Here is a 24,493-nt window from a genome sequence, read left to right on the forward strand (position 1 = left end):
GGGTTTGGCGGGTTCGATTGGGGGCGCGGTTATCGAGGCGGGGTCTAGGTCGGGGGTCGGGGGTAGGATTTGGGGTGGGTACATGCCGGCTGGGGCTTCGCGTTCTTGGACGGGGGTTGCGGCATCGAGGGGGTCGGTGGCTGCGGCGGCGTCTTTTGCTGGGGGGCTGGCGGGGAGGGGGGTGAGTTCGGGGTAGGGGACTTCGATGTAGTTTACGAGGATGTTGGTGTAGTCTACGGCGGTGGGGAGCTTGTCGCTTGTGCGCATGTCGTTGTCGACGAGGAAGGTGAGGTGGTGGGTTCCTGGGGTGACGGAGACGTAGGCGGAGAGGGCATCTTTCTTCTTGCTGGGGCCGCTGGGAGATGTTAGTACTGTCGGTGTGTGGTGTAACCTCGAAGGCGGCTGATGCAGAATCGAGTTCGAGGCGCAACCCTCATATACGTCTGCCTGCATCCACCGTTCTAGCCAGGCGCATGACTGTCCCACCAATCATGCCTGAGACACCCCAAGAACTCGAAAAACTTACTTCCTATGCAACTTATATTTCCGATTCCACCCCGCAAAAGTGCCCGTCACATAAACCCTCTCCCCACTCCCCTCCCACTCAATCAGCGTCGGCACAGTCGGCCTCCCCTGCCCGGGCCCCTTGAACTCCTCTCCTAGATCCTCATCATCGGCTGTCGTCGTACTCAGCATACTCGATCTGCGCGGCAACATGCCATCGGCGTCGCTCTCGTGGACAGGCGTCCATATCTCTTGGGGCGAGATGATGGGGCTGCCGGGGGTGTGCACTTCTTCTTCTATGGGGAGGGGGAGGCGCGGTGGGCGCGAGAATTGGGATGCTGGGGGCAGGTAGTCGGAGGCGGAGGCTGGGTCGAGGGAGGAGGGGATGGCGGAGGAGAGGGGTGGGGAGGAGCTTGATGCGAGGGTCGAGGGGACGTCGACGGGGGCGGTGGGCGAGGGCGCGCGGGGTGAGGTTTCTGAAGAGGGCGCTGGGTCAATGGGCGCTGCGTCGGGTACAGGCGCTGGTTGCGGGGGAGTCGCATCGCGGGAGGCGGCATGACCCTGCTTGTCCTTGTCCTTGTCGCTGCTGCGGAAGTGGGCGCCCTTCTGGCTGCTCTGCTCGTTGCCCATAGCGGCGTCGTGGGTGTGGGCCGAGTGGTTGCGGGCCTGGGTGTTGTTGTAGTGGTCCTGGGCGGCCTGCAGCTGCGAGGTAATGGCCCTGGTGCTAGTTCCCACGGTTTGCGCTCTCCCACGCGAGATGGGGCGGGCCGACGTGGGATGGCTCTCAGCGTCGACGAGGCTCACGCTGGGAGCCGCGGGGGCTTTGGCCGCACTCAGCGCCTGGATCGACTCGCGGCGGCGGGCGCTGTGGTGCTGGCTGTGTGGCGGGTGAAGGTGCGGCAGGTGGTGGTGGTGTTGGGGTCGCTCGTGCCCGTGGCCGCTGGGATTGCCGTGTCCGTGGCCATGTGATGCAGTCACGTTGTTGGTGGGCGAGGCCGGGTTCGACGTCGGCGTCGTCGACCGCGAATTCTGGTTCCCCATGGATACGCCCGCTGGATGTGCACGAGGGCGACGTTACAGGACTGAAGCTGGAGCTGGCCCCGGCCGCTGGATTGCATGCAGCGCCTCACAGGGATTAGCATTTCCATGGCTGCACCCATCGCCGATAGCTCAATGCACGAGCCAATGACACCTATCGTGGGGCAGTCGGCCCTGTATCGTGAGTCGCGCCCGTCCACCACCAACGCGTCAACACATCTGCCCGGCCGGATATGGACGCGAGCACCGTCTTCTCAGTCGTCGCACGCATCTCCGTGCAACTGGCACGCGTGATTTGGTTTCCCATCAACAAACTCATCAATCTCGTCGTCATCCTATTACTTCCATTCTACAACGTCATCACATTCGTCCTGCTACCCTTCATCCACCTCGGGCAATCAATCATCAGAGTGTTATCAATCCCATTTAGCGTCAAGTGGTTGGAGAGGATAGAGGTATTCAATCTTGATCCATTGCGTATAATCTTTACCATACTAATCTACAAAGACACTCTACGTCTACTTCGGAACTGCCAGCCTCATAGGATGCATCACCGGCACCATCATCTTTGTCATCTTCAGATTTCTGTCATCAACGCTTAAGATCGACGCACCCATCGTGCCCAAGGAGCCTGAACAGGGAAGAACAGCCGCCGAGTACAGGGCTGCGCGGCGTGTGAAGAGGGAGGAACCCATCGACCATTCACCGAGTGCGACGCCCGTGGTGTTGAAAAAGGTTGCTGGGCCTCGCAGGCGGGGTCTGCTCTCACAAGCCATCATCGAAGAAGAGGACTCCGACTTTTGACCTCACCCAGCCTGGTCAGACGATGTTGTTGGGAACAGATACCAGAGTAGAATGACCAGAGTCTCTCCATCGTGAATCTCAACGTATGCTGGGGCTCCGATGAAGCGTGGTCGATGTGTGATCTTTGCTGAGACCTGGCCTGCTTGGAAACCTCCCTTCGTCATCTTTGTCTGCATCGTCCGAAAACAGGTTCAAGGAAAGGTCCAACATTGAAGTTTTCTTCCGCATAGGAGGCTGTGCTGCAGGTCGTGGAACTTGCGGACACGTGTTTTGACGTGCCGGTGGCCTACAGCATGTCAGATATGAGTGAAAGAAAGGCTCGTTACTCACGCCGCAGAACCGCCCTCTTTCTCGTCGGTACCAGCCAATGTGAGCCAGTGGAACACCACAGCAGCCCACGTGACTGTTGACATTCGGTTAGCCAGATTCACCACAAGCTGGTGGTGAAAGTACCATCCAACGTGCAAATCGTATAGCAGACCTGTCGCCACCAGAACACGTCAGTAAATGCCTTCGTGTTCACTCAGAGCTCAACGAACAAAGGCCAGTTCGTTTCCCTGCAGAATGCACAGAGAGGCAAGATTCGCGCCAGTCGGCACGATAACAAGGACTGTTCCCCAAAACGTCTTCCACAGCAGAGTTTCGACTTTCTTTGCCATGACTTCGTTTGATCGATGAAGGTTCGGCGTGGCTTTGTTCTTTGTCCGACTGCAAACATTGCCGATCCACAGTGCTAATCGGCTCGGGAAACTGGCGCTCGAGGTTTGGCCGCCTCTGACCAAAGGGCTCAAGAGGTAAACAAACACAAGCGTGAGGTAGACGTTGATGACGATATCGCATGTCAAAAGCGGGACGCCCGTGTATCGCTTGACACCAATGCGGCAACGTCCATCGTTGGAGATCCAAAACACCGGTAGGATGAAGGCGACACATCCAATGGTACCGAGGCTCACTACGATGCCAATTGTGCTGTATAGCCATAATGGGTCATGATAGCGCGTCATGTAAGGTGCTCGTAGGGCGTGCGCTCGCTCGACAAGAAAGAGATACCTATCCACCAAGCCGGGAGTTAGTTCTTCCAATACATCCATGATCTCTTTAGAAGGGACCACCTCACATGCTCACTTTACTGCCGGCATAGAATACGATGCACAGCCTCATGGCGACCTTGCAGACAGCGTTTGTTCCTAGCCCTAGGCCGTTGTTTACCACTGCGGCGGAGAAAGCGAAGCCAATTGAGAGGAAGTAGAGGATGAAGACGTAGACTTGGGTCAAGGTTACGCGATCGAAGGGTTGGCGGTCAAGTATTCGAACGCGATATCCTATTCGTATCAATTGTACGTTGCATCTAGATGAAGCAAGCAGTCTTGCGTACCAAGTAGCCCAGATAGCAGAATGACGCAGAACTTGGAGGTTACAACAAACGATGTACGTGGTCCAGGCGGTTCACCAGGATAAACATCCGCTCTGTCTGGTAATGTAGGCTTATCGATCGAAATGGCCGCCGAAATGACCGCGGCTACTAGCAACGTCCATAGTCCGAGTGGGATTAGCATCGTGGTAGGAGTTGTTGTGCAGGATACCAGCTGAATGGAAGTTCAAGTAAGAAGTCAAGTTGGTGACATGGCTAGGAGGTATTGATAGGTCGTAGGGCGTTGTTCGGCATGGTAAAGTCGAACAAGGTGAAGAAATGAAGGTGCCTTGCTTTCGTGCTGTGAGTTCAACATGCTGCAGTTGACACACTCAAGCGTCGCTTCTCTCACATCTCATATGGTGGGAGGCGCGACGGCGAGTAACAGCTTCTCGAATAAGCGAGGAAATCTTTCGGCCAGTCGACCTTCCTTCATCGATGCATGAAATGACAACGTCGAACACACAAGTATCACTCGACAGCGATTTCGCAATTCATGATGAGACCTCGGGCGGATCACTGACTTGTTACAAAACGCGGAGTAAATTCGACGGGATGCGACCCGACGGAATCAAGATGCTCGCACGCACTGGAAAGGCTCGGCTACAATGTAAGGAGACCTCGGAGGTCTTGGCGAAGACCCTTCTCCACACATTCAAGTGGATGCTAGTAGCAACTGAATCATGAGTTGTGTACTCCGCTCCAGCCTGTACCGTGCTACCCGCGGAATAATTCTCAACACAACATCGTCATGGTGTAGACAAGGCTTGGTGTTGGTACGTCATGGAGCTCGCTTCCTGCCGTGGGAGTAAGAGACCAAGTACCAGGGTCACGATAGCAACAACTACCGAGACAGCACTGAATGCGCCGACTGTCGAATTGGGCGCTAGTCTACCAAGGTCCATCTCTTTGCTGGGTTTTCTCCCAGTTTGGTGGGTCCTGATCGACTAGCAGCAGGCGCAAAAGAAATTTGCCCGCCAAACACACGCCAGGGCGCCTAGCAACGGTGTGTACATACACTGCGGGCTGTTAGCTTCCAAGGTTATCGCGCGTACTGCGCAACTGCTTGGTCGACGTAGGAGACATGTGAGCTGGTCTTGGCTGGCTGCGTAGAATGTGGGAACTGGTGGGAAGCGAGTGTGGGAGATGTAGCGCGCTGCAGCATCGCGTCATAGGCGGGACGGAAATGCCTCACTACATAGCCTCTCGCGACGATGACGGCTTATGGAACTGGCTGCGAGTGAGAGACGGGGCTGTTTGTGTTGACCAGACAGTGAAATTGGACCCAAGAGCGGTGGAACAAGGCGAGCACACTCAGATATTCACCGCAACGGTGTGGGGGTGGATGGTCGCAGCTCGAACCGTGTTTGACATGTGAAGTGCCTGGAGGGGGCAGGCGCGAACCCCGTTAGCGTGCCTCCTGAGATTGGGCGTCTGTGCACAGCCTCACTCTAGCCCTCTAGACGCGCAGCGCTCGTCTTTTGTCTCACGCCCACGCCTCTGCCCTTTCTCCCTCCTTCTCCCGCCAAGTACTAGACGGACGTTGATGCTTGCCGGATGCTTGATTTATACTTCTTTTAATACCACATCTCTATCCCGCCCTCGCGCCTTTTCTTCACTCACCACCTAGTCCGTGCACAACGATCCATCGGGAAAGGAGGCAGAGAACAATACAGCAATCATGCGGAGAGGCGTCACCATATTTCTGCTCGTCACCATCGTCGTCCTCGGCTTCGCGGTACACAGCGTATGGACACTGCTCGGTCTTCTGATCGCGACTGGCCGCGAGGATGCCATTCTCCGCGGAGAACTCCCTGCGCCCAACTCGAGCGCGATTAGTGATGCGCCGCAATTGATCCCCAAGATCATCCACCAGACGTACATCAACGACAGTATACCGCTGCACTGGAAGGGCCCCCAGCAGAGCTGCCTGGACCTCCATCCCGACTACGAGTACAAGCTGTGGACCGACAAGAAGTCGCGCGAGTTTATCGCTCAAGAGTAGGCGCTCCTACGTCCACATCACGCGAGGTCTTAGCTAACATCGTCAGATACCCATGGTTCCTCGAGACTTTCGACGGCTACCCCTACCCCATCCAGCGCGCCGATGCTATTCGCTACTTTGTCCTGCACCACTTTGGTGGAATCTACATTGACTTGGACGATGTACGTATGGCATGTCCTCTCAACCGTCGCAATGCTAACATTCTCAGGGATGCAACCGCAGTCTCGACCCTCTTCTTGCCTACCCAGCTTGGGTTCGCCGCACCATTCCCACTGGTATCTCGAACGATGCCATGGGCGCGGTCCCTCGTCACCCTTTCTTCCTCAAGGCCATCGACTCCCTGACCGACTACAACCGTCGCTGGCCACTCCCCTACATCACCGTCATGGCCTCCACCGGACCTCTCTTCCTCAGTCTTGTGTGGAGACATTACAACAACGCCGGCCCCATCGACCAGAACCGCGTGCGCATCCTGTTCCCCGAAGAATACAACAACCACCCCTGGAGTTTCTTCACCCACCACCTCGGAAACAGCTGGCACAGGACCGATGTCAAGATCATCTTCTGGCTCGCCAAGCACTGGCTCCTTGTCACTGTCTTCGGATTCGTTGTTGGATTTGCAATTCTCGGCATGTTGTACAAGTTCTTCGTTCTCAACAAGCGCACGACCGGACCTGGATCGCCAAAGATGCGCTACTTCAACCAAAGGATGCCCTTCTACCGTCGCATCAGCCAAAAACGAAGCTTCGAGCTCGACGACCGCCACGAAGTCTAATCGCACCATCCAGTCCGCGCATTGCATTGTTTCAGCGTTACGTCCGTTCACATGTCTTGCATTTATCCGGCGTTTTCCACCATCATCATCGCAGCCGCCTCGTATTTCCGCTTCTACGTTACCCTACAACACCTTTTGTTCGCTTCTATCCACATTATTGATCGAGGGCTGCGTTGCCCTCCTAGCTTGTTTAACTGTTGTTACATTGTGGTATTTAGACCACAACCGGCGCTGTTGGTATACATGAAAAGGCTGGACCACTGTCGTTGTCTGAAGAGGGGGACTTAGGGTGGAATCCTCATAGAAAGGGAAAGGGCCAGACCGGGGCCGGACCGCGGAGGCATCAGGATGAAAGACCGAAGAGCTCGGCTTAGGGATGCGAAGTGTTGTTATCTAGATAGAAGAAGAAGCGTTATTGCTTATGTTAATATGAAATGTATTGAGTAGTTATCATCCCGAACTGTAATCAAGGCCGTGACTTTTCATGCATGTGTCGAGTATGAGATGATGACTGTAGACAGCTGCGTATCGCTCTCAACCAAAACAAAGATAACTAAACAGACTTCCCATTAAGGGGATCTTCCATGTTCAACTGCGACCATGAACGGTTGAGGAACTATGTCTTTCCGAGCTTTCCGAACGACATGCGAACACGCAAATGTGGCCCCACTTGTTTCCCTCATCCGCATATGATTGGCCCCCCAGCCCTGACCCTTCCGCCTCGCTACTTCCCTCCCCTTGTCATCAAGCTTACTGTGTTCGTAACTATATCGCGACGTCGCATGTACCGGGTCAATGCTGGCATGTACGTCGCTGGTAAATGCAAGGTTGATATGAACCTAAGCGACGTTCAAGAGCAAGCGAAGTTTGTTTACTTTTCCGATATGGAGAGATCGGCAGATTGTCGTGGCCACTGCGCAGCTCTGGATGGATGACGTCGGTACGTCGGGGAGGGAAGGCGTAGAGGCGATGGAGGTTCTTTGCAGTGGCGAGACAGCAGAAGATTAGGTCTATGTATACCTCGTAATATGCGTGGTCGCCTTTGGCGCTGGTAATCGAGGCTGTATCTTCGTGCGGGATGATCATGGTAGATCTCAGATGTTCAGCTGGGTAACCGCGCCGGCATCGACCTCCGACTCCACAACTCTTCCCGAAATGCGCAAGCCTCAAGGATCTACATCCAGGTAAAGGCTATGTCCCTGGATCGAATGCAGCATCGCATGCACTTTATTGAGCATCAACAACGCCAGATCGACACGAGTTGCCATGGCCACTACGCAGCGGCCAATGACGCGAGTCCGCCACTTCCGTAACCGTTGCAGGCCTTCCGTCATCGCTCGGCCCTGCGCAATCAAGCAGCCAATTCAGGCTTGAAGCTCCCAATGTTGGAAACACCGTTTCTCTAAGCTTAGGAACTTGACAGCCGGTATCCGTCCGTCTGGATCCACTTCGTTCCCATATCCTGATCTTGTACCTGACGTCGCTTCCTCCTTTCTGCTCATCAACTTCGATGGATGGGACTTGAGCGATTACTACTTTCACAACCAAACCGGTTCAACCCAAATCACACCAATACACGCTTTCTGTGTCGAATACTAGAACCTCGATTAACCCGGATCGCCACTTCACAATGGTTGGAGCTACAATCCAAATGCGCGAGGGCGCCGAGCTTGTCGGCGAACACGGCTACCGCTACCTTCTCGTCAAGCCACTCGGTCAGGCCAATGTATGGGTCGCTGTCGACGCAGCGACTCAATCGAACATCTTCATCGTGAAGCAACCCGGCGACGATGACGTCGGTTTTGGATGGCCAAAGTTCCAACACGAGATGATCATGCACGAGCTCCTCAAGGGCATTCCAACAATCCGACAACAAGTGGACCGCATCCCACCATCCGGTAGAGGCGACCCGCCCCGAATCGTGCTCGAGATCCTTCAATCGACTCTCTGGGATGCGCGGAAGAAGCGGCAGTTCAGCGATGTGGAACTCAAGGGTATCATGCGCTCGGCGTTGATGGGCCTGCGGGATGTGCATCAACGAGGCTTGGTGTATGCAGGTGAGCCTCTACACACACAACCAGGATGACAAGTAAAAGCTAACCCCATCCAGACCTGAAGATGCAGAACATCCTCCTAAGCGGCTTCGAAGACGAACCCAACAAAAAAGCCTCCGTCGGCGACGACCGCATCACCGCCAAACTAGGCGACCTAGGAATCGTCATGGAGCCAGCAAAAGGCCTCGTCCAACCCATCGTATACCGCGCCCCCGAAGTCTACTTCCGCAACGAGATCAACCAGCCAGCCGACATCTGGTCCTGGGGCGTCATCTACTGCCAGCTCCTCGAAGCCCAAGCCTCCTTCAACAAATACGGCATCTACGACGAGCTCCTCCAAGGCAACACAGGTCAAGGCCAGAAAGAGCGATCCGTCGAACGAGCCATAGCACACGACTTCGGCCTCGGCGCGCTGGATTACTACGACGGCTGCAGACTCCCATACCACGACCGCTCGCACCACGAAGGACAACACTGGGAGAGGTTGCTGGAAAAGGGTGTTCCGGAGAAGGAAATCAAGTTCCTGAGCTGGGTCCTGAACCCCGTTCCTACGGATAGGCCTACAGCACAGCAGATTCTGGATGCAGGCTGGTTCACCATGGATACGGCGAAGACGAGCAAGATTGCTGAGAAGCTGGAGAAGTCGGCGCAGGATAGTCGACGGAGGAATTTGCAGAGAAAACGCAGTGAGCCGCTCTTATCCACGTTTTCTGCATCTACACAGCAGCCCTCTGGATTGTACACCCGCGAGCAACCGACATCCTTCAGGAACACTACTGCCACAACTTCCAATACAAATACGAATACAAATTCGACAAATTGGGCTCCGGCTGGTATGCCATGGCACCCGCAATCTAGCCAATCTTACAGCCATGCGCCGTCATCACAACCAGTATCTCAACAACAGCAACAGTCCTCTCCAGCACAAGGTGGTCCGCCATACCAACCAATGTCCTTCAAACCTGTTACGGTCCAAGCGAAAGAGGAATTGGAACACAAGGCTAGGCCGGTTACGCCGAGGAGTGCGACACAGAAACCGAGTGGGAGTACGTTTTTGAATTTTGGGAGTTTTATGCGGTAGACATGGGGTGGGGGTTTGTAAGGCATGGGTTTGGGGGGATGGTTGCAGGGCATGGATGGAGAGAGGAGAGGGGATGGAGAGAGGGGAGGGGGAGTGGTGGGGTGATGGGGTGCATTAGGCCTGCAGCTTACATCAAGTTCACACCACGCAAAGTAGTCGACTCAACGCCAACGTAGGCTCCAGGGTTAGTAGAGTTCTAGTTGTAATGATATTGTTTATTGTTATGGTAAAGGAATGAGATGATGGGGTGAAGGAGTGATAAGTGAACTAAAGTGGACGTGGAAATGAGGTGTTGTAAGATTTCCTAGTAATGCATCTATCCCACAATGTACGTTGGTAGATTTGTCGAAGACTGCCTGGAGGGTGTGAAGGATCGGAGAAGGCGTTGCTGTTTCTGCCCCGAGATTATGAATTTCATCCTTAGTTTTCTATGCGATTGCGTCAAAAGAGTGGTTGTTGGTATGTAAACGTTTTGTGCTATTTTACGCAGTCTTGCGAGGTTTTCCACATGGATCTCGCTGCGAGCTTATATACCCAGAGTCGGCATTCCACTTTCCTTATAATTTTACCAAAGAGCGAAGGGGAGACATTGGTACCCACGGGTACACGCCAACTAGCCTGGGCGTCTTGTTTTGTTTACGGTGCTGATGCTAGTGCTGGTGCCGCTGCCCGTGCCAAAGTATGTACATCGCCGTAATGTAATTAGTAGCTTACTTCTTTTTACAAATTTTCGTGTCGAGTTGTCGTAGTTCTACGCGTTATTAGGTGTATCTTTTTCTTCTTGTTCGCGATACTTCTTGGGAGAAGGTATACAGTTGGTTTTGGAAGGTATAGACGTTTTGGGGAGATAGAGCGTAAATGTGTTGCGTTCGTCTCTGCGCCTGTCTTAAGGTAGCTTTTTTGTAGTGTGTTTGTGTTAGATGCGTAGGGTTAGAGGTCGTTGGTTTGTTAGATTGTTAGTTAGGTACGTCTCTGCGCCTGTCTTGTAGTGTTCTTTAATGTAGAGTGTTTGCCTTAGGTTAGAGTAGAGTTAGAGTAGTTAGTCTTTTAGGTTGTTAGTTAGATTGTTAGATTGTTAGTTAGGTTGTTTAGCTGTTAGGTGGTTGTTTAGTTAGTTAGGTTGTTTGTTAGTTAGATCATTATTTAACAAGTTAGTCGGTTCGTAAACTTCATAATGGATATATCGTGGAGGACTACAACGTGGTTATACATTCGCCCATACCTCTCCTTAAACGCATTTCCCGTAATTGCGAAAGCGTCTCTTCGCGTCGCCTTCCGTTGCATACAAAGACCACACTTCATCCCAACTGTAATCCTTGGACCAGCGCTCCGTGACTTCATCTCCATGTTTCGTGCGTCCGATTTCCTGGAAGAGGCTATGCAGTTCCTTCTCAGGGCGCCACTTCCCTACTGACCAATCTAATTGACGAGTGGATCTGAACTCTTGAGAGCGGTCTGGTTCAGTGTAGTCAATTCCCCATATCGCATCTAGATCACGATTACTGCCCATCGGCCGCTCGAGGTGCACATTTTGCCCCTTTATGGGCGACCATATCACTGCTTCCTTGAGCGCCGGCATTTGTATCGCTGCTCTTGCAAAGCGTTCGAGCAGTAAGATGAGATTGGCATGAGGAGCAATCCGGAACTCGTAATTATCCTTACCACGTGTCTGTCTTCCACCCCGGATGTTATCGACATAATATTCGTCCATGTCCTCATCGAACTGCGTGCGACTATAGGGTGGGTAGGAAGCGTCTGTGATAGGGAGACCGCGTGCAACGTCGCCTCGGCCATCAGTGCCTTGGAAATACCATGTGCCATCGGGACGGGCGTTGTGAAACATGAGATCAAGTAGTTCAAGGTGTGGCCAGGGAGTGTGTGATGTTGCAGGATTTTGTGGCGATAGTGCGGGGAAGATGCTCTCGTCAATCATGGCCCGTAGTTGCCTGAATGTACAAGTTAATTTATTGGTCTCATATTAGTTTGTATGCATGAATATGACTTACAGGTGGCGAAGGTTGTTGCACAAGATACTGAGGCTCGTCGAGAAAGGATCGTGAGTAAGGTTGCTACCTACAAGATCTGGGAAAAGCGTTCCGTGATCATAGTCAATCACCCGACTTAAGGGGTATAAAAAGTCGAGCGTAGCTCGCCTCAACGTTTTGGGTAGCTTGTCGACACAGCTGGTAACTGCGGCAGCGAAATCATGTCGAGCATCTCGTCGCGGTCCTGCCCAGTCGTGCTCGTAGTGTCCACTACACGGATCTTCCTCTTCATCCAGGGATTCGCACCATTCGTACCCTCCGGTTCGGGTACCCAGATATTCTAGATTGGGCGTGCTGGTCGCTAGGTCGATGAGAACCTGCAGGTCGAGCTTCGATTCCTGCATCTCGGAATAATTGTATCGAAGGCAATACGTATATGCATATTGGTCCCAGGGAGGGTACTCGTACTCGTACCCTTTCCTGTCGTTACTAACGATTCTGAACGATCGGATGGACGCGATGGGAGGTAAGTCCTTTGCTAGTAGCCGGACGCGCCAGCTGGTCATATAGCGATGGGGGCATGCATCTTCGTTTTCCGTTCTTCTTATCGGGTTGTAGATCGTGAGTCGATACCTGCCCGGAGCGTGGTATTTTCCGGCCTGCTTCTCGACTCGTTGAAGGATGTCGAACAGAAATTGCATCTGGCGGGTGAATGACTCGTCTCTCTCTCGCACCTCGTCAGCACTCTCTCGGCAAAATACTCGATCGTCATCTTCGTCAACGTCGTCATCATCACCATCGTCATCGCTGCCGTCGTCATCAACCTCGTTACCCTTTAAGTCGTACGTTGCCGAGACATCTGGTCGGAACGTTACCTCTCTCAGATAGAGGAGGCGATGACCGGAGAAGCGCGTGAGGAAGTCGGCTGAGTTGTTTTCAGTGACTGTGAATTCTGCAAAAGCCCCGGAGTGCCTTTCTGCTGCAAAGCGAAATTTGCTATGTAGGGTAAGAACACTGCGCAAGTCCTCTCTAGGTAGAAAGCTAGAGATTCTTTCGATGAGCTCTTGTGGGAGTTTGTTCATGATGGTGTGAGTATGTGATAGACAATATGAGTTGAGTTGCGGTAATGAGTAAGGTTTGGTGGCTGAGCGAGTGCCATGCTGAGGAGCGATTGAACTTCTATGAGAAGACTGCGGAGATGATAATGGGAGATTACTATCCATGACGAAGGTGCGCGTGGCAGAGCTCTGGGCTGATTTGCGGCGTAGTCACAACATGCGGCTAATTCGGAATCTTCCGAAACATTCCGAGCGCTAAAGTGGCTCCTTCCTGCCCATCACTCGTCGCATCTATCGTCGCTAGAACGCTTGAGAAAAAGGAAGACAAGGATGATAGGTCGCGCCCACAGCAATACATTAGTCATGAGTATTCTACTAAAGAAAAGTGATGGACCAGTGATCGGCGATGCATAGGGAAGAATGAACAGAGAGCATCGTGAAGGCGGTTACGATTGCCGCCCAGACTAACTAACGAGTGAGATGAAACACAGCCATGACTCCAGTACAAGATCCCAGACGAAACATCCCCCAATGCCACATGCAGTTGATATCTAGGGACCAGCCCCCAATCCAACTGCCAAGATTCATTGTCACCAATCAGTACAAACCCTGTCTCGAAATGCGCGCTTCTGTTCAGACTGCATCTTGGCCTGCTGCTTCTTGGTCTTCTTGATCGGCGCCATCGTCTCCTGTGTCTTCTTCGTCCTTTTCGTTCCAGTTCGCCGGCTTCTTCCAGTCTTTGACTTTGTCCCATTCGTCTTCAGTCTTCTTAACAAGGGCCAGTATATCCTTCTGTGTCTGTTCCAGCTCCTTTTTCTTGATCTGTTTCGCCTGGGCATTACCCTTGAAGTCCTTGGCCACTTCAGTCTTCTTCGAGGACTCCCACTCTTCCTTGAGAGCTTTTAGCCATGTTGCCATAAAATCTGTTGCCCTCTTCCTTGCATGCTCAAACGTGAATTCCATGTACTTGTTCCATTCCTTTTGAAGGTCTTGCTTCACCCATGTATAGCTCTTTCCAACTCCCGGTGATGATTTCCGAGGTGTTTTAGTCAATTGCTCGTCGATGTGCCCAATGATCGCTCCGATTCTGTTCTTTTCTCTGGCGAAGATTTCTGCTATATCTTTGTCCTGCATGTACTTCAAGGTTCCTGTCATCTGGCGTAGCCTTTGTACGGCGACGCGTGCTTGAGAGGCAGCATCAAGAGCTTTGATGCCGTCCTCGTTCGAACGTCCTTGAATCAAGAACTCCATTTTCTCGGGTACACGAATATTCGAATACTCGCCCGTTGTTTTCTTTTTTATGTCGAATAGCTGTGGCAGAAGAGAAATAGTTAGGTTGATAGCCTTTCAGTCCGTTGCGTGAAGTACATACCTTGGACTTGTTTTCGCCATTGAGTGCCTGCTCTAGCAGCTTGAACTCATCTAACCAACCTTGCTCCTTGGCTTTCTTATAGGGATACTGACTAGCTATCCACTGAAAGGGGCGTTGGAGTATCGCTGGTCCGTTGTGTGGAATAGCTGGCACGCCTGGAGCGGATGATACGGCTGAAGCGAACGAAACGGATGACACAGCTATAACAGATGACACAGCTGGAACAGATAACACAGCTGGAACAGATAACACAGCTGGAACAGATGACACAGCTGGAACGGATGACACAGCTGGAACGGACGACATATGCGAAATGGATGACACAGCTGTAGGGGATGGCACAGCCGGAATGGGCCCAGGAATACCCATTTCCCCCTTCTCGAATGCCCATGTTAGTTTCCAGTACTCACAAAATCCCACTTTCTCCCCAGCTTTGCTAAGGTCCGGATGGTCATATTTTTTGTTGGCCTTGGTGGCCGCTTCGTCCATCCAAGTGAAGAAGCTGGCCACAGTCTGCCATTCGAGAACATGTTCGGTTTGATATTTGGCGGTGGGGTCTGGGTTGTCCCAGTCATAATTGTCGCAAGAGTCGCGCTCGTTGAACCCGTACTTCTTCAATGTCGTGGGTGGATTCTTCCCCCAACGTCCAGAGCTTGGAAAATCCCAGCTGTTGAAATCCGCACCACATACGTTCGCCTCCTTGGGTTTGCGCTTCTCAACAGACTCTAGTGACAAAGTGATGGGGTAACTGCGCTTGCGAAGCTCCTCTTGAAGTGGATCCTGTTCTCTTGCCAGTGCTCCCAACGCTTTGCAATCGAGCGCGGACGATGTAGCTGCTGGCGAAGTAGACGATGAAGAGATGGGGGTTGAAGGTATAGTCGATATATCAGGCGTCTGTGAGAGCGTGGAAGTGATCAGCGTAGAGGAGACGGATGGTGTCAGAGTTTCTTGCGCTCTGCTTTCGGGCTGGCCGGTCCGAATCGATGGGGCAGGTTTGGCGCTAGTTTTGGAAACGTCTCTGTCTCCATCCCCATTGTTTCTCGTGCAGCGTGGACCTTTGCATCCTTTGCAGCCTTTCGCAGGACATGGTAGGTCATCGTAGTTCATCCCACCCGGGACAAGCTCGTCCGGGGCATCGACCAGAGGAGTAAAGGCCTTCTTGATCAATTCGTCCCTGCTTGGTACCGGCGAGTCGCAACCTGCTTGTCCCGCAAAGTCCGCACCACTGAGGAAGAAGTCGGCCCACTCTTGCGCAGCGTCTTGCGCTTCATGGGCGTACTTGTACGCCTTTGCTGATCGGATAGCGGCCACTATAATCATCTCTTAGCGTCTGCTACTAAACGAGAGCAATGATTTTCACTTACCCATTCCACCTGTGATGGCTCGTCCTGGTGGGGGAAGTGCTGCCATCCCAATGGCCATTACTACGTCGAGGGCTTTCAACGCGGGACAAAGCACCTTCTCGAGGATCTTGCCAGCTTCGGCGAGTCCTTCGATGAAGAATTCACCCGCAAATTCCAGAATTGGAAGATCACAAGCGCAGTGGCCTGACTTAATCATCAAACCTACGTTCAGAGTTAGTCTCACAATTCTGTATTGCATAAGAGGCATATGCCTAGGGAGACATACCGTTGTACGTTTTGTCTTCACCGCACAGGAGGGGATGCAATCCACCTAACGGGTACCAGGGGTTGTCACCAAAGATGCAACTTTGAGAAGACACAACAATCTGGCCCTCTTCTGTGCTGTCACCTGGCATGCATACGTTCTTGCACTGCTCCTTCACATCGTCCTCAATCTCGTCGGATCTCATGTGGCATCTAGTGTCCGATAGGTATTTGTCCAGCTTCTCCACGACTTTGGGGTCTTTTGTCTCTGCTAAGCCGTATGGATTGGACTGCTCGTATGCGATAGGATCGCAATTTTCCGCGAAAATGCATGCCGTCAGGCCGGCCAACAGACCGAGGGAAGCCTTCATGTTGGATCGTGGTACAGCAAAGACACAAATGAATAAAGATGGTGAGGTGCAGTTTGGATGGCTGTATCTTGCGCGTTCAACCCTAGTCCTATATACTCATATCGATTCTGGTCTTGAGTATACTTGGGAAGTACGCCCCCAAGATCTACTATTAGCACGAAGCAGTCTGATACAACCACGCCGTGAGGTCTGGCTATTCGGAGTGTCGATGAGCTGTCATTTTGGACCCGGCAGCCTGTGCCTCTGAGGCTCAGTGAACATTGCCGTTCAAAAATGTGACGGTACATGAGGTATGACGACTACTGTAAGCTTCCCATTCCTGAAGGAACATCTTAGCCCCAGAACATGGTTGTCGTGGCAGAGACTCATACAACCCAGTTCCACTGTGCCGCTTGATGTTAGATGAAGCTGACAGACTCCTGAATGCATGGCACAGTCGAAATATACGTCATGATAGAGCCATGGCAAGATTCCATCGAGATGCGAGTGGGAGACGAGATGGACTCTTGCAAATCGACGAATTCGAGTACCTATTGCCGAAGAAAGCCAGGCCAGATACGATGTATTTCGAATGGGCGGCACATTCAGGCCTGAGCGAGATAGTCGAAGGCTTCACCAGGTAACGCAGTGCCGGTTTCCGGACGATATTGGTGGTATCTTTTGGTCGTGTCGGATTAAGCAGAGCCGAGAGGATTACGCGCTGCCAAGGACTTGCAAGGCTTACGGTGGTGAGGTGATTCAGCCCCACCATTGTTAGAATCGGACACCGAAACGTCGCTTATTTCCAGCGAAACAACCGCGAATGCGACCAGGTCGCCAATAATGGTGTTCCTCAAATTGCGGCGTTGTCGCGGATCGCAAATGCCGCTTACCAAGACTGCTCGTCGATAGCTCCGCTCCGCCTCGATCTTACACGGAATCACACTTTACCGGCGTCAGCGACGTCACCAGAGATAAGAACAACGAAAGATCTTGAGTCTGGAACGTGAGCTCTGCATCTAGATGGCACTAACAGCGCCATTCGTTCATTCTGCTCGGATGCTAGTCTCGTAGTTCAAATCCTACGACAACGAAGAAGGAATGCGGCCTGGGTCACCCCAGTGATCGTCAAGCATCCAATTGCGAAGATAGCTGTAGTGGGATTGACTGTACCCCTCCTCCCAGTGCTCGACCAGATCATTACCGTGCTTCTCTCGCCCAATGTTCTGGAAAAGACGGCGCAGCTCCGCATCTGGACGCCACGCTGCCACCATCCACACTAGGCAACGTATGGTTGGATTATCGTTTCTTTCTTGACTTGGGAGATGGTGCGATGGTGACCCCCAGATACCGTTGTCTTGATCGGAATATTGTATAGCCCAGTTAGGCCCAGGTCCTTGATATTCCGAGTCCCAGCCTTGGGACTCTGCGTAGTCATATTCCGGATACCAACTTAGCGATGTCCAAATGATGGCTCTCCTCAAAGAGCACATTTGCGCTGCTGCCCTGGAAAAGCCTGCTAGGAGCGGCCTCAGTCTTGCTTCATCTGGTGTGATACGAAACTGATTTTGCGCGCCATTAGGTAAGTCGGAGAGATGCCCGGAGGTTACAAGCTGGTCCATATCAACGTCGAGCTCGGTCGTTTCAAGAGGGGGGTACGAGGCAGCGGTGATGTCGTAACCGACAGCCTCGCGGCCGTGGCCTTGAGGTCCGAAGAAGTACCACGACCCGTCAGGCCGCGACGGGTGGAACATGACTTCCAGAATTTCCAGATTGGGCCATTGCGGCTGTGAGTCATCGTCCATGCTGAACAGGCTTTCATCAACAATCGCCCACAGGCGCAGTTGTCGCAGATTATTAGTCAAGATACGAAGGCTGGCGCTAAATGGGTCGCGGAGAGCTGGATCAACCAGATTAGGTAAAGGCCTGTCTTGTATAGTGTGAAGTGCGCGTATCAGCGGGCTGACGAAATCCAGGCTCGCCCGCTGAAGCGAGATCGGAAGATGGGCTTGGTGAGAGACAACAGCGCGCGCGAAATTGTGCCTCGCATCACGACGTGGGCCATCCCAATCGCTTTGGAAGTGTCTGTTGGGGTCTTCACTACCATCATTGCCTGAAAATGCAGGAGCCCATTCGAACCCTCCTGTCTTGCAGCCCAGGTACTCCAGGTTCGGAAGCTTTGACGCCAGATCGACCATGACCCCCAAGTCCAGTTTGAACGATCCACCATCGAAACACTTTCTGTAATCTGCAGGATAACCGTGACTATCGTGATAAACACTCGCGTCTTCTGGGCATTCGTTGCGAATCTCTAGCGAACGAACTGAATGTACCGGGGGAAGCTCCGTATTGAGCAGACGAATACGCCAACTGATGTATTCCTGGTGAGGACAGTAAACACTATTATGTATTAGCCTGGTGGGGTCGTATATCTGGATCCGATATCGACCCGAGGCTTGCTGGTGTCCAGCATTCTCCTCAACAGTACTGAGCGTTGTGAACAGCGAGTGCACCTGACGCGTGAAGCACTCATTCTTGGCTCTGATTGCATCGGCGTTTTCGCGACATGTCTCGCCTTCCCAGGGGTCGGGGGGCCAGATTGGAGGGAAGTTGGGCCGAAAGTGCAATTCCCGCAAGTAAAGCAGCCGGTGTCCTGAGTAAAGCCCAAGGAACTTGTCCGCGTTACGCTCATTCAGGGTGAACTCTGTAAAAGCGCCAGAATATCTCTCTGCGGCGAAGCGGAACTTTGTGGAGAGAGTAAGAACGTTTTTAAGATCGTCCGTGGGCAGGTTTTTGGTGATTTCCTCGACGAGTTCTTGCGGCAACTGATCCATTTCAAGCTAGCGACTCTGATGGGCCGACTGAAATTGCCGTGTTTTCTGCGAGCGTTCGATTTGTGGACAGGTGTGTAGTTGTAGGTAAACGTCGAGGGAATGGGGGCAGAGTGACAGCGAGTTGAGCGTGTGTTGTTGGGGGCGGGGTTGCGGCGCGGTTGCTGTAATGCATGTAGGCTCCAAGCCCCCATGCCCTATTAATGGAAGCACGTTCCGAACATTCCGAGGCGTTCCGAGCGTGTGAGAAACCGGCAAGAGCCCAGACGCGTCGCTGGTATCTCGAAGGCTGACCCGCTTAGGAGTCTAAACTTCGTTTCTTGGAGATAAACGACTAATGCAGTCGTGTGAGTGTGAGTTGTGAGTCGGGATACAACATAACGGGACCCCTCCCCCAGTAAAGACTGATTTGTAGAGGGAAGGCGAGACGAATGGTACTGAATTCAGACTGAGCCGTCGAACGTGAAGAAAGCTTTACAGCTGCACCTCTCACTTACGAGCCCAGCCAGACTGTAAACATACCACTGAAGAGAGTTGCATGTTGAGTGGCATCATACTGAAGCCTTGATGAGATTGCGTGCTTTTTCGATAGTAGTAGACCGTCAGTATCCGAGGATGTTGAAGACTGTTGGAATGGCTTTAAAGCAGTTCATTTCGAGGTACAGAACATGAAAACTGCGCAGTCGAGAAGTGTTACACGTCTGTAAGCGCTGGCTGGAACGAGCATGCCGCTGGTGCAGGTGTTATTATGGTGATGGCGTGGGTGCTGGAAGTCACCGCAGGCATCATGCCAAGGCGAGCTAACGCCATCCGGACTCCCTTCCACGCAGAACCATGGAACGCAGTAACATTAAATGCAAACACGTACGCATGCTGCACTTCTTTCTGCAGTTGCTGCTTCGGAGACAATGAACATGAGGATGTGCAGCTGCTTCTAAGTGTGCACGATGGGCAGAAGACGATCGCGCAGGTTCCACCTATCCTCGGCGATCTCTCTTATGATTGGTCCATTGCGTGCGCAACTTCCTTGCCAAAAAAGCCGCCCCAACGCATCCGCTGAACACGCTCGACATCGCCGCCCACCTAAACCTTTTCCATCGCCAAACAGCACCCCAACACCTTATTTCATCACTTTCGACGCGATAAAACGCATGCGGAAGTCCGTGCGACACTTTTGACACCCATATCGACAATATTGCGACGCGTTGGTGGTCGGATCGCGCTTCTGGGAGCGTGACTCCTCTCTTCGCTGGCTGGCCCCCGGCGCCAGATTTGCAACCAAAGCCCCATACGCAGCCCAAACCGTCGTCACGTGCATAACGACAAACAACAATGACGGCTCGCGCGACCGGACAACGCTTCAGACAGCGCAAGCTATCGACAAAACAGAATTTACCTGTCGTGCGCGAACAAGATGTTGAGCAGCTTGCTGATGACGATGCGTCGCGCCATATTCCCAAAGTTGAGACCGGTGTTGAGAAGGGCGAGGAGATTGTAAGTCGCGCTAGGCCGCTTTCGGCTTTCCCTTTCCCTTACCCACCACATACTAACATCATGTTTAGGAGCACCATTTACAAGCTGTCATATCCGCCGCCCAGGCAGCAGCGCAGGGAGCGACTGGTGGGAAGATTGCACAACTCTACATCCCGACTCCGGATGCTGTCGCGAGTACACTGCAGTATGAAGATGTCTATCCAAAACGATTCACGCAGCCCGCCACTTACATTCGATTTTCGTCTACCGTCGAAGATACATCTGGCTGTCCGTATTGCATGACCAGTGATGATGTCGCCTTTCTCAAGTCTTACAACCAAAAGAAAGGCAAAACCAACCACTGCTCAGAAGACGAGTTTGAAGAGGTGATTAACTTCTTCGAAGAGACCACCGCGATAAAACAACCGTATGCAGCCGTCGACAACTCGCCTGTTCTTTCCTACGAGGAATTCGAAGCAGAGTTCGATGAGACCATCAGCGAGTCGGCGCGTCGGTTCGCACGAGATATTTACCCACATTGGAAGAACCAACGGCTACTGAAAGGCAACCGCCCGCTTATGCCCTCATTAAAGTTCGAGACGAACCTCGAGACCGATGATGCTGATCCGTATGTTTGCTTCAGGCGACGTGAGGTGCGGCAAGTCCGCAAGACGCGTGGTCGTGACGCGCAAGTAACCGAGAAGCTGAAGAAGCTGAGGAAGGAACTGGAAGAGGCTCGTCTGTTGATGTCGCAAGTTAAACGGCGAGAGGCAATCCAAAGAGAACAACTCGCGACGGACAAGCTGATCTTTGAACAACGGCATGCTGTCAAGGAGCTTAAGCGACGACTCAGTATCAAGGGTGATGACGACGAGCTGCTCATCACTCAGAAGGTATGTCGCAATGAACTCACCAGACCATTTGCACAGATGACTAACCCACTACAGCCTGCACCCAAGCCCAAGAGAACTGCCGATGTCGAGAGACAGCGCCAGACGCTTCCTGGCATGAAACCCACAAACACACGTCCAGACGGACGCCTTGTTGACGGTGACATTGTATACCTCGAGGAGCAGCAAGCCAAGCGAGCCGAGGCCATTGATAGCTTCATCGAAGACAACCTGGTCAAGCACCAAAAGTGGAATGTGGGATGGGTCGACGCAACATGGCGGCCCATTACACCCCCTCTGGAGCCACCCGCTGCGAAGTCAGACTTCCGTACGGTGTTCACGGAGAGTCAGCTTCCCACGCCTCCCGCATCCGTATCTGATGGAGAGGGTGCTGATGCCACAGCAGTGGTGCCGTCGAGTAAGCAGACAGATCCACGGAGAAGCACGCGTATACGTTTCGCCACTCCTCCAGATGACGTTCCATTCCACGATCAATCTCGGTTCCGTCGTAGAATCGGTCGGGGCGGGCGCATGATGATCGACCGACGAGGCGTGAAGCGTCAGAAGACCGAGCGGGTTGATGATCGCTTGGCAGATCGCTGGCGTTTCTCTGGTGACAGCAGCGAGGATGAGGAGACTTATCCCGTTGACTGGACTGACAACCTGCACATCAGATACCGCATCATGATCGAGCGTCAAGGCGAGAAGGCAGCGGCGCAGCAACCACCCGCAAATCCCAATCGCCGGTCGATTGAGAACCATAATCGATCTGCGTCCGGCCATCTTCTTCCTCCCACACCGACAAGTGCGACAGGCGCAGGACCAGCGGGAAGATGATACCCACAATTTGTTCAGTCTTCTTCGTTCAGCGCTTTTCTTGTCGACAGATTATACCCTTTGTTTTCTATTCGTTCGGCGGGCTCTGGCTTCAAACATCTACCAAAGCTATGTACACTAGCCCTATAGATTTGAGGGAGGGAGGATGGGTGGCCGGTTGGTCGGTTGGTGGGTGGGTGGAAGGGCAGCGACCTAGATGGAACATAAGTCAGCAAGTCGATACTTGGATCCATATACATACCAACGCCGTGGAGTGCCGCAAGGACTTGAGTTGGCGACAAAAAAATTCAGAAACTTACCAAATCGCTTTTGTATCTTGAACATCGCTCAGGTGATTGGGGTCTTCTCCGTGGTGCAACTCGCAACGCCACCACAGTAGGTGCTAATGGGCACAGTCTGGAGTTGATCAAGCTCTGTGCTTCTTCCCCATACCACCCATCTCTACATCCCCCTCTTCATCAACAGCCCTTTGCCGCTTCGCTGCCGCGCCGCCATCTCTTGCAATCTTCTCCACCAGCGCATCTTTTGTCTGAGCCAGGAGCTGCTTCTCGCCGATACGCACAGCCTTTGCCATCGCAAGCCTCCGCTGCTTCTTCGATGCAGCGTCGACAGGTGGGACCTGGTCAAACGTCTTCAAGTCATCCTCTAGCGATGTAGCATACTGCGCAATGCGTGCCTGAACAATCTTTTGCAGCGCTTCCGCGCCTTTGCTAGTGATCTTTTCTGGTTTAGGTAGCCGGCCTTTGCTGCTAAGGCGCTCGTATTCTTCTGCTGGGAGGAGCATGCTTTCTACTAGGACGACGAGCTCGGGGGAGAGACTCTCCTGGAGGGTGAATGGGTTGCTGGCTGCGATGTCGTAGCCGGAATCGATCACCTCTTGTTCGTCAAGATACTCCATTCTGTCTTGATGCCAGATGCCGTCGCGGACGAGGATCTCTGTAACAAGCTCAGCAGGGATCTCGGCGACATCGTACTGCGCGTAGTTGTCGGTTACATAGCCGTATCTTCTCAGTAAGTCGCTTCGGGGAAGGGAGCCATAGTCGTTGAAGATCTCGTCGCCTGCCGGGATGGGTTTTAGCGCTTTCATCTCGAGGCAGTGTTTCTCGTAGAAGAGTCGCGCGTTGCATCTGTCGGCATCGGCGTTCAGCATGTCAGCCAGTGGCACCATGCCTTTTGGCAGCGCCGCGTCTTCTTCTTCCTCAGCAAAACCTTCCTCGTCTACCTCTTTGCTGGGTGTCGCAGGCTCAACATCAAACGCATACGCCATAATCAAACTGCCCATCTTATGCATCAACTCCAAATTCTCAGGGCTGCGCATCTCCTTCGCCTTATCTTTCGCCCTCTCATCCCCACTAAACACTATCTCCGCAAACTCTTCTATCACAGGTAGCAATTGCTCTGTGAAGGCTTCGTCGGCGCCCTCCTTCCCTATCTTGGTTACCACGGCGCTGGCTTGTAGCTCGGCTAGTTCGTCCTCGGACCAGAACATCAGGGTGTTGAACTCGGTGGGCAGGACGGCGAAATAAGGAGCCCAGTTTGATGCGGAGCCATTGTGGTATTCGTAGAGCATTACGAGGATGAGAGAGAGCCAGGGGCCGAGGAGGGCGAATGTCGAAGCGGGGATTTCGCGGCTGAGGATGCTGTTTTCGACGCTCAGGATGGAGGCGCGGGGTATGCGGAAGAGCAGTTCGTGTTCGGCGATAGGTTCAGTCGTGACTTGGTGTATGTTAGCATTGTTCTGTCAGGTATGTGCTGGAGGGTGGTGGTAGTCCAAGGCAGGATTGGCAGCACGCATAGGTGGAGTAGCTACTTACCCACGCCTCGCCCAGCATCCTGGTTCCTCAGATCTTGCAGCTTGACCTTTGGACTGATTTCCGCCCCAGAAGCCTTCAGCCAGGCCAGAAAGGTCTGGCTGGTGCCGTCGAAGTCTGCCATACAGCGCAACGATCCGGTGTGGCGTGGGATTGTTGTGGAGGGTTGGATATTTGGTGGATATTCTTTAGCGGTTCGGCGTACCGAGGCTGCTTGGTCCGAGCGGTGGAGGATTTGGTGGCTGGGGTGTGGAAGAATTTGCAACTCTTGCTTTTGGTTATATGATCAAAGAGGAATGAAATTGGAGCGAGGATAGAAAAGCTGGATAGATTTGGGATATGAAGAATTGATTGTGAAGATATGCGACAGAATTAGTGGACTTTGTTGTGGTGGTTCACAGACCCTGCAGCACCTGACTCGCGGGCGCTGTGACGTCTTTTCGTGGGTTTTATATCGGCTTGCTTGCTGCATACGTGCAGCGTGCAGCATCGCCATCATCTGACAGGACGATCGTGAGTTTCGCAAAAGTTGTATGATCAGCAAATGTGTTGAAAAAGGTCTGCTTCTACTTGCACTCGCACTGCCCAGGTTCCTTTACGGACATAG

At 52.9% G+C, this 24,493-nt stretch overlaps 9 protein-coding genes across 9 annotated transcripts; 4 read left to right on the forward strand and 5 right to left on the reverse strand.

The window, feature by feature from the left end:
- Positions 1-82: 82 nt before the first annotated feature.
- J4E86_011262 (uncharacterized protein) lies at positions 83-1,545 on the reverse strand (the record flags this gene model as incomplete). Its single annotated transcript, XM_051451755.1, has 2 exons — positions 83-355; positions 527-1,545. Coding segments are annotated over 2 exons (1,292 nt in total), but the record flags the coding sequence as incomplete, so codon positions are not given.
- Positions 1,546-1,775: 230 nt separating this feature from the next.
- J4E86_011263 (uncharacterized protein) lies at positions 1,776-2,346 on the forward strand (the record flags this gene model as incomplete). Its single annotated transcript, XM_051451756.1, has 2 exons — positions 1,776-1,997; positions 2,050-2,346. 2 exons carry the CDS (start codon positions 1,776-1,778, stop codon positions 2,344-2,346), a joined length of 519 nt encoding a protein of 172 aa, XP_051297013.1.
- Positions 2,347-5,438: 3,092 nt separating this feature from the next.
- J4E86_011264 (uncharacterized protein) lies at positions 5,439-6,537 on the forward strand (the record flags this gene model as incomplete). The annotated part of the gene is made up of 3 exons (XM_051451757.1): positions 5,439-5,758; positions 5,809-5,923; positions 5,971-6,537. The coding sequence occupies 3 exons, from the start codon at positions 5,439-5,441 to the stop codon at positions 6,535-6,537; spliced, it is 1,002 nt and encodes a 333-aa protein (XP_051297014.1).
- A 1,630-nt stretch (positions 6,538-8,167) lies between these two features.
- Positions 8,168-9,672, forward strand: J4E86_011265 (uncharacterized protein; the record flags this gene model as incomplete). Its single annotated transcript, XM_051451758.1, has 2 exons — positions 8,168-8,594; positions 8,648-9,672. 2 exons carry the CDS (start codon positions 8,168-8,170, stop codon positions 9,670-9,672), a joined length of 1,452 nt encoding a protein of 483 aa, XP_051297015.1.
- A 1,228-nt stretch (positions 9,673-10,900) lies between these two features.
- On the reverse strand, positions 10,901-12,739 carry J4E86_011266 (uncharacterized protein; the record flags this gene model as incomplete). The annotated part of the gene is made up of 2 exons (XM_051451759.1): positions 10,901-11,618; positions 11,679-12,739. The coding sequence occupies 2 exons, from the start codon at positions 12,737-12,739 to the stop codon at positions 10,901-10,903; spliced, it is 1,779 nt and encodes a 592-aa protein (XP_051297016.1).
- A 609-nt stretch (positions 12,740-13,348) lies between these two features.
- Positions 13,349-16,065, reverse strand: J4E86_011267 (uncharacterized protein; the record flags this gene model as incomplete). The annotated part of the gene is made up of 5 exons (XM_051451760.1): positions 13,349-14,026; positions 14,088-14,242; positions 14,498-15,397; positions 15,452-15,652; positions 15,717-16,065. The coding sequence occupies 5 exons, from the start codon at positions 16,063-16,065 to the stop codon at positions 13,349-13,351; spliced, it is 2,283 nt and encodes a 760-aa protein (XP_051297017.1).
- A 1,061-nt stretch (positions 16,066-17,126) lies between these two features.
- On the reverse strand, positions 17,127-17,849 carry J4E86_011268 (uncharacterized protein; the record flags this gene model as incomplete). Its single annotated transcript, XM_051451761.1, has 2 exons — positions 17,127-17,323; positions 17,396-17,849. The coding sequence occupies 2 exons, from the start codon at positions 17,847-17,849 to the stop codon at positions 17,127-17,129; spliced, it is 651 nt and encodes a 216-aa protein (XP_051297018.1).
- A 2,358-nt stretch (positions 17,850-20,207) lies between these two features.
- On the forward strand, positions 20,208-22,075 carry J4E86_011269 (uncharacterized protein; the record flags this gene model as incomplete). Its single annotated transcript, XM_051451762.1, has 3 exons — positions 20,208-20,369; positions 20,438-21,241; positions 21,296-22,075. 3 exons carry the CDS (start codon positions 20,208-20,210, stop codon positions 22,073-22,075), a joined length of 1,746 nt encoding a protein of 581 aa, XP_051297019.1.
- A 406-nt stretch (positions 22,076-22,481) lies between these two features.
- On the reverse strand, positions 22,482-24,010 carry J4E86_011270 (uncharacterized protein; the record flags this gene model as incomplete). The annotated part of the gene is made up of 2 exons (XM_051451763.1): positions 22,482-23,791; positions 23,890-24,010. 2 exons carry the CDS (start codon positions 24,008-24,010, stop codon positions 22,482-22,484), a joined length of 1,431 nt encoding a protein of 476 aa, XP_051297020.1.
- Between the last annotated feature and the right edge of the window lie 483 nt (positions 24,011-24,493).

The sequence above is a fragment of the Alternaria arbusti genome (assembly GCF_024043155.1).
Source record: "Alternaria arbusti strain BMP 1465 chromosome Unknown scaffold_32, whole genome shotgun sequence".
Taxonomy (NCBI): Eukaryota; Fungi; Ascomycota; class Dothideomycetes; order Pleosporales; family Pleosporaceae; genus Alternaria; species Alternaria arbusti.